The sequence below is a fragment of the Arvicanthis niloticus genome, chromosome 12 (assembly GCF_011762505.2).
Source record: "Arvicanthis niloticus isolate mArvNil1 chromosome 12, mArvNil1.pat.X, whole genome shotgun sequence".
NCBI lineage: Eukaryota > Metazoa > Chordata > Mammalia > Rodentia > Muridae > Arvicanthis > Arvicanthis niloticus.
Window position 1 is genome coordinate 23,464,900 of NC_047669.1, and position 7,893 is coordinate 23,472,792.

At 47.2% G+C, this 7,893-nt stretch overlaps 1 protein-coding gene across 3 annotated transcripts in view; it reads left to right on the plus strand.

Moving 5' to 3' along the window:
- The window catches only part of Golgb1 (golgin B1), a 48,972-nt gene extending 42,719 nt beyond the window's left edge, over positions 1 to 6,253 (plus strand). For all 3 annotated transcript variants that reach the window (XM_034514813.2, XM_076942895.1, XM_076942896.1), the window contains 5 exons: positions 1,334 to 1,477; positions 1,713 to 1,810; positions 2,313 to 2,447; positions 4,697 to 4,802; positions 4,999 to 6,253. In XM_034514813.2, coding sequence (XP_034370704.1) covers positions 1,334 to 1,477; positions 1,713 to 1,810; positions 2,313 to 2,447; positions 4,697 to 4,802; positions 4,999 to 5,133 — 618 coding nt within the window. In that variant the 3' untranslated portion in view covers positions 5,134 to 6,253. The remainder of the gene's footprint in view (positions 1 to 1,333; positions 1,478 to 1,712; positions 1,811 to 2,312; positions 2,448 to 4,696; positions 4,803 to 4,998) is intronic.
- The last annotated feature ends 1,640 nt before the right edge of the window (positions 6,254 to 7,893 follow it).

A 7,893-nucleotide genomic window follows, 5' to 3' on the forward strand; every position in this document is an offset into this window, starting at 1 on the left:
AAAAATCAGGAGATAGTTTTCCCAGATGAGGAGAAAAGCCCACAGGTACTAAGTAACCTTCTCCAGGTTTCAGGAGGCCATGCCTAAGTTAGGGCTCCTATATGTGGAAAGATAGTGTTTGCTACACATAGAAGGTACTCATTAGATGTTTAAGTTACCTAACATTGAAATGCCAGAGACAGCTTTAAATTCGAATGAATTGATGAAATAGCCAACCCTCATTTAGTTCTTTTCATTTGTGGGCGGGGTTCTCCTCTCACCTATCTATTTCCAGAAACCCTGCCCTCTGTAGCTCTTTGGCTGTAAAGATCCAGTGAACAGCTCCCAGGCCCATCTCAGGTGTTACTCCTCTCTAATCTGAGGCTCCATCTAGACATCCACCCCCTATGACAGCATTTTAAACTGAAGCAGAGCTATTTATAGATGATGGAATAAATCATTTTGGTAGATGGTAACAGCTAAAAGTTTTAAATGTTCTATTGAAGTAAAACATAGAACAGATCATTAGCATAGCATGGTATGTTTTTTCAAAGTAAAACAAATGTGTAACAGGCACTCAAGATAAAAAACCAGGGTGTCCCACATCCCCACCAGTCCCTCATTCCCTCTGACCACAGCCACCCACCTTAGGACTAATGGAAGTATAACTGCATGAAGTACAAACCGCACCGCCATAGGCCATTGTCACTGGAGGCCGGAACTAGGTCTCTTGAGGGCTCAACTGAGAGGAAGATCCCTCCTCCCTAACTCCAATCACCTACCCATTAGTTAAACATTTGTCTGCTCAGAGTCTGACCATGTTAGCCACTGAGGACTCACAGGCTTCTTTTGAAACCTCCAGTTGTTTGAGCTTCGTCTCACTTTCTGTGGGTCCCATCTCACTACATGAATTGCTCCTGGACACTGGAGTGAGATAAAATCAATGAGCTGTCACGGTGGTTTCTCTCTAAACACACAGCTTAAGGGCGAGTTTGCTGTCTGGTTATAGTAAGCTCTGGGGCTTGTTTTTTATAGTAATTCAAGCACGGACCCGGCCTACTGCCCTCTGCTTACATTCCTGGAGTAGCTTGTCCTACTGGAATTTTCATTAGGGGTTTCTGCTCATAGACCTTGGCACCATTAAAGATAAAAGTTTCCTGCTACTCTTCCAGAATTATTTTCCTTTTGTTATTGAAACATTTTTCACTTGAAAAGTGCATTTTTCACTTTGAAAGAAACAAACTGTGGCATGATTCAAGGGTAGGTAGAACTCAGGTCCTGAAAGCTCAGGCCAGTCGCCTAAGCACTGTTCAAGGTGTTCTTGGGGAGTCACTTACCCTCTCCCCCACTTCAGTTCTCTCAGCTGCTCGAAGAGAAGAACGTCCTCTCCACCCAGCTCAGTGATGCCAGCCAGAGTCTCCGTGAGAACCAGCACCACTACAGTAACCTCTTCAACCACTGTGCCATCCTGGAGAAGCAGGTGCAGAAGCTGCAGGCGGTAAGGCAGCAGAGGCGGGAAGGCGGCGGGAAGAGGAAGTTGTAGTGCTTATAGGATGATGCCTAAGAAAAATGGCTAAAGAAATTCCTAACTACAAAAGAACAGTGCTCAGTGAGATGGTGGGAAGGTAGCTAGGGACTGTCCCTTCTCTCTGCTGTGGAACAGGGTTTCAGTTTGCAGATACACAGTGTCTTGAGAGCTTCCCTCATAGCTACTACATTGCTTTTTGTTCTAGGGGCCACTAAATGCAGATGTTGCTCCAGGAGCGCCCCAGGAAAAGGATGGAATTCACAGAAAGAATGAACCTGAGACCATAGGGGAGGAACAGCCAAGGTAGGAGCAGACCGCACCCTCCAGCGTGCCCTGTGTGTGGAGAGATTGGGTGGTGGACCAGAGAGGGTAATCAGAATGAATATGACAAAAATACACATTATCTACACGTATGGAAATTTCATAATGAAGTTTGTCATGTGTGATCAGTGTGTGCTATTTTAAAGAAATTGGGTTGTAATCTTGGTGGAAATAGAGTTCATCGTGTATACTTAATACGTTTATCTGACTGTTGACACAGAAGTAATGTAGAGATTGAGGGTAACAACACCGAGCAAATTGTGTGAAGGAAGCGAGCAGCAGTTCTAATGTAAGTGTGTGTACACAATACCACATAGGCCACAGTTCAGCTGTTCCCACAGGCTCACATCTCCCCGAGGTGTTCTTGCTGTTTGCCCTCTGGGCCTCCATGTTAGTGTGTCTGGAGACACACGTCCAGCCTTGGGAAGATGTATTAGAGACTGGTGCTACATCAGCGCTGCCCTTTGTTTGCCTTTTACCCAAGCTTTTCCGAGGTCCAGCAGCAGCTGTGCAACACTAAACAAGAGCTGAGTGAGTTAAAGAAGCTGCTGGAAGAAGAACGAGACCAAAGACTGACCGCTGAAAATGCACTCTCCCTGGCCGAGGAGCAGATCAGACGGTAAGGTGTGGGACGGCCCCTCCTGCTCACGCCTCACCCTCCTGACCCTGCTCCTGCACATTTCTTTGGCCAGGCTCAGGGTGAGTTGACTTGGTCAGACGATGATTTCATTGTCATCGTCAAAAAGCAGGGCACTCCTGGAATTTCAGAGGCCTGTGCCTTCCCGGGCAGTAGCTCCTAGGGGTTAGTAATATACTTACCATTCGTATCTCACAAGTAAGCTGTGAAAGGTATCTCACTTAGTCTAACACACATGTGGGGTTCTCGTGTGTCTGTGTCTACATGTGGGGGACAGGGAGACAACGTCCGAAGACGTTAGATGTCTTGCTTTATTACCACTCTCTTCCTTATTCCTTGAGACAGAGTCTCTCACTGAACCTGATATTTGCCATTGTTAGTGATCAGCAAGTCTTTAGCCATCCTCTGCCTCCGTAGTGCTGGGCTACAGGTGTGCACAGTCGGGCCAGCTTTCCATGGGTGCTGCGGATCTCCGTGCAGGTCAGCATGCTTGTAACCCAGACACTACCCACGGAGCATCTCCAGAGCCCAGTGTCAGAGCCTCTAAAGGATCGAATAAATGCATTCTCATTACCTTATGTAATCTGATACCCAGACATTTGTTTGTTTGGTTGGTTGGTTGGTTGGTTGGTTGGTTGGTTGGTTGGTTGATTTTGAGACACAGTCTCTTTGTGTAGCTCTGACTGGCCTAAAACTCAATTTATAGACCAGGCTGGTTTTGAGCTCCCAGAGATCCACCTGTCCCTGCCCCCGCCCCCACCCCTGCTTCCCGAGTGCTGTGTGATTAAAGGACTGAGCCAGCACACATAGCTAACCAACTAAAATTTTACAGAATGTAACCTAAGGAAGAATAAAAGGGCCCTTAAGAAACAGTATGTGACTGATTTATGGGCAAACACATTGCCTAAGCCTGATCTTCCCCTGCCAGTCACAGGCTTTGCTGGTACCGTTACTATGTCTGCAAGGGCAAGCCACTGTGTGTGATGTCTCTTCCCTCAGTAATGGCACTGGGTGCATCACTGCCTTTGCCTTCCTGTGGTGCCTTCCCCAGGGAGCAGGTCTTAGCTGAGATTTCTTGCTTTCCTATCCATTATATTCACAGCTGTTGTGTTTTCAACACCTGGCTAGGTAGCTTTGAGCGTGAGCTCTGTGGGAGCACAGCGCAGCATGCCGTACTGGCCTTGCAAAGATTTCCGGGCCCATTTGTTCATGGCCATTTCTATGCCACTTACGAAATTGTTTAGGTCTGTGAAACCTGGCCCATGAGGTTAATCCCCTTCATCTGGACAACTTGAGACAGCTTAGTCGGGATGGCTCTGGAGCCTGTGTCTGGACCACATCAGTTAAGGCTAGCCCCTCCCACTTTCCTTCTGGTGGAGAGCAGAATGGAGAGCAGGGTGACAAACTGAGGATGAGCCACCCAGACCTGGTTCAGAGCAAGGCATTTCTGCTCTGCTGAAGAAGAGAGTGGCCCACAGGGAGAAGTAGTATTCGACTGATACCGTCCCTGTGTGGGGAAGAGACATGCAGAGGAACGAGGAGCTGCATCTGTCCCAGTCTAGTGAAAACCTATGATTTTGTGCTAATGAGCTATGGCCTCGCCCCATTGTCCTCAGAGGCCACTGAGCGGTGGAAGCTTCTTCTTAAATGGAGAATTTCCAAAATGAAGAAATAAGCAAATTAGCAGAAAGTGAAACAGAAAGCTGCCGAGACTTCTAAGAGCCCTAGAGAATTTCTTGAGTGCTTTTGCCTACTATAAATTTAAAAAAAAAAAAGTGCCAATTGTGGTGATAGTGCCTTCCTGTAATCCCAACCCTGGGAAGCAGAGCCAGAATTGTAAATCCAAAGCTAGTCTGGGCTGTATAATAAGTTTCTTCCTCAAAAACAAAAACAAAAAAGCAGAGCAAGGGGAGAGAAGAGAGGAGAAATGAGTAAGCTTCTCAGTCAAGTGTGGCATAGAGAGGGAATGAAGAACAGCAGTCATAAAGACAAACAGGTATTGGATTCTGCTTCCTGCCTGCTTGTCATGCTGTCGTGGACAAGACACTAACCAGCCTTTGAGCTGGAAGTACTCAAGCCTGCATCCTAAATAGGCAGTCTCTTTACTTTACTACAGTTAGGGCCAGGACCATAGGAAGAGCCTTTGCTGCCAGTCCCCTGGGCCACCTTCCTGGGATGACTGGGAAGAATCGCATGCAGGGGACCCATGTTGTATGTTTTCCTCAACACAGGTTGGAGCACAGCGAATGGGATTCGGCCCGGACTCCTATCATTGGTGCCTGTGGCTCTCAGGAGCAGGCGCTGTTGTTAGATCTCCCAGGCAATAGCTGTCGAAGGGTAAGAGGAGGACACAGGGCGGGCTCTGTGCTATGGGAATGGGCTTCAGGTGTGGAGTGGGAGATGGTGTAGGTGTCCATCCACTGAGGAGAGTCTCCCAGGATGCCTCTCTACTTAGAGGATGGGATCCAGATTACCAGTGAAGGGGAAGAGCTCTGATTTTCCTGGGTTTTATTTGTTTGTTTGTGCATTTCAGACCCGGAGTGGTGCTGGATGGAAGCGGGTCCTGCGTTCACTCTGCCATTCTCGGACCCGAGTACCACTGCTCGCAGCCGTCTACTTCCTAATGATTCATGTTTTGCTGGTTCTGTGTTTCACGGGTCACCTATAAACTTGTCTCTTGACTGCAACTCTCGAACTTGTAATTCCTTCATCTCTAGTGTCAGGATTGTCGATTCCACAGCAGCCTTCTCACTTTCAGCCCATCCACCTCTTCTTGGAAAGTGCCTGTGAGAACAGAGGACGGGTGGGACAGTAAGGCCTGCCATAGCTGCTTTCCTTTCACAACTGTGCTTGGTCTGAGCAGCTTCCCAGATGTGCTGTGCTCACTGCTCTTCAGCTGTGGCTGATCCACATCCTGTGCAGCCTTGTAGGATGCTGGGAGAGGCCTTCCAGCCATGCCAACAAGATGGTTCCAATAAACACAGTAATCTGGACTCCAGTATCACTTTTCTTGGTAACCTGCTTTGTCTTGTTGCCTCGGGATGAATGCAGTGTTGTGGGCAATGAACACATGGTCCACCCCATAGGACATGTGAGCAGTCTTGGAGACTCAGGTGGGAGCTGGAAGGCTCCCAAGCTTCAGTTGTTGGATCTCAGGGAAGAAGGCTTTTTCTTCCTGCCTGTTCCATCGCCAGCAGAGGGAGGGTTTGTTGCTGTGGATTGTCAGGACCGGACCCCATTGTCTTTGCCTTCGGTCACAGTAGACTAAGGTATTAAATGGCCAGTGCCTTTCCTTGCACCAAAAAGCAGGAAGCACTGGCAATGGATAGCAAGGTTCAAATTCTATAGTCCTGTGTTCTGGATGTGCCTCCATAGGGGTCCTAAGACGGTGTCCAGAGGCCAGCGGGGCCATGCCAAGGTGAACTGGAATCGGGTCTGAGTACCACATCACAACTAGAACTACTGACCTGCTGCACTGTTGTGCTGGTGCCGGGTTATTCTGTCTCCAGTGCCATTGTCCCCCGCCTCTGGGAACAGGGCTGAGGCAGTGGAAAGAGAAGCACCTGAATCCAGACCTGAGAACAATGGCTAGGAATGGATCCCACTGTGCCGGTCCTCCCCCTTATGGATATAATGTGCTCCCTTCCTGTTCTCACCCCCTAAAGAAGAGAGAACTGCTGAGCTCACTGATCAGCCCTCTGTTCTGTGGTGATTAAATTTTAGTCACAACATCCCAAGAACTTTCCTCAACTACTGTAAAATAATAAAGTTATTTTCAGAATAAGGAATTGTGTGAGACTATCTGTTGGCACAAATGTTACCTGCCTGTGTTTGCACACTATGGGGAGGGAGGGATGGAGGAGTAGTTACTGGAGTAGAAAGTTCTGAAACTTCATCTCCTCACTGGCCAGCATCACATGGCTGCTAGCATCCTTAGTAGAAAGTTCTGAAACTCCTTCCTTCTCACTGGCCAGCATGAGATGGCTGTGAGCATCCTTCTAGCCTCAGTTGCTGGACCCAAAGGAGATAAGGTACAGTTCAGAAAATCCATCCTGGGATTGAGTTAAAGGAGCAGAACCGTAGGATGTGAATTTGTGAAACCTTATGTATAGTCCTGAGAAAAATACGGAAAATATTCGGCCACCAAGCATGGTGGCACTTGCCTGTAATTCTAGCACTCAGAAGGCTGAGGCAGGAAGACCAAATTCAAGGCTAATCTTATCTACATAGTAAGTTCAGGCCAGCCTTTGCTACATTAGCAAGAGTGTCTCAAAGAAACAACAACAACAAAACCACAGGCTCCTTGAACACAGTGCAGGAGAGTTTCATGGCTCATGCGGGTTGGGTAGGTATTATGCTCTTAATGAAGTTGCGGCTTACTCAAGGCACAAGAGGATAAATGGACCTGTTCTCCTTGGCTTCGAAGCTGTGCTATTCCTATATGTTAACACTTCGGCTCCAGGGATGAGTATGGGATGTTTGTAAGGGGAAAATGAGTTTTCTTGGTGTCATCACTGAAGTTCTATGGTTCTCCAGAGAACTGCATTGCTGTGTGGTGTGGTACAATATCTTGCCCTAATTTAAGGTTACCCCTTTCTACATATTTCTCTACTATAAAATAGCTTTATTAGAACAAATAAAGTGTTCCAAGTCTAGCATCCACTGGGAAGCAACTTTAGAAGCCTTCTCTTGCTACAGAATGTTCTCTTCTGTCTAGTTTCACCAACCTGGGACCCTTGTGGGGTTCATTCTCTGTAAGCCTGGCAAGTTAGAACTCTGCAGATGACAGAGATAAAGAGAGCCAGGGTCAGATTCAAAAACAAATTGTTAATAGGATTATTTTTCAGCCAGAGACCTTTGGGACTTCATTTGCATTGTCTTTATTGTCTATCAGTGTCCCAGGCTGCAAGAGGAGCCACGCTTGGGGAGGGGGAGGTGGTTATTTATAAGGCAGCCAGTAAAAGCATAGCAAAATTCTCGGTGGCCTTCACATCAGAAAGGGCCTATTTCATTGGCCCAACAAGTCACCTGAGCATGTCTTGAAGCTAGAAGGGGAGGGCCGTAGATGTTAACAGGGTAGAGTGTGTCAGAGTTCACATTGCCTGCTTAGAGAAGGCCAGGCTAGTCAGATCTCTTATCAGTGAATTCAGACTCCACACACCTTCCCAACAAACTACGGAGTTTTCTCCCTCCACAGCCCACCTTTCTCATGAGCTAGTCTTCAGCTATCAGGTATGTGTGAGCCTCATCCACGTCTTAAGTACTGCACATAATGAGGAGAATTGTTTTAAGATTTGCCCTTCAAAAAACTCACATACAGATCACTTTCTCACTAAGCTTTTTTTTTTTATTGCTGCAGCCTACATCGAATGGATATATATAAATTTTTCCTTCAGGCCAGACTTCTACAACAGCGTACAACAGTGTT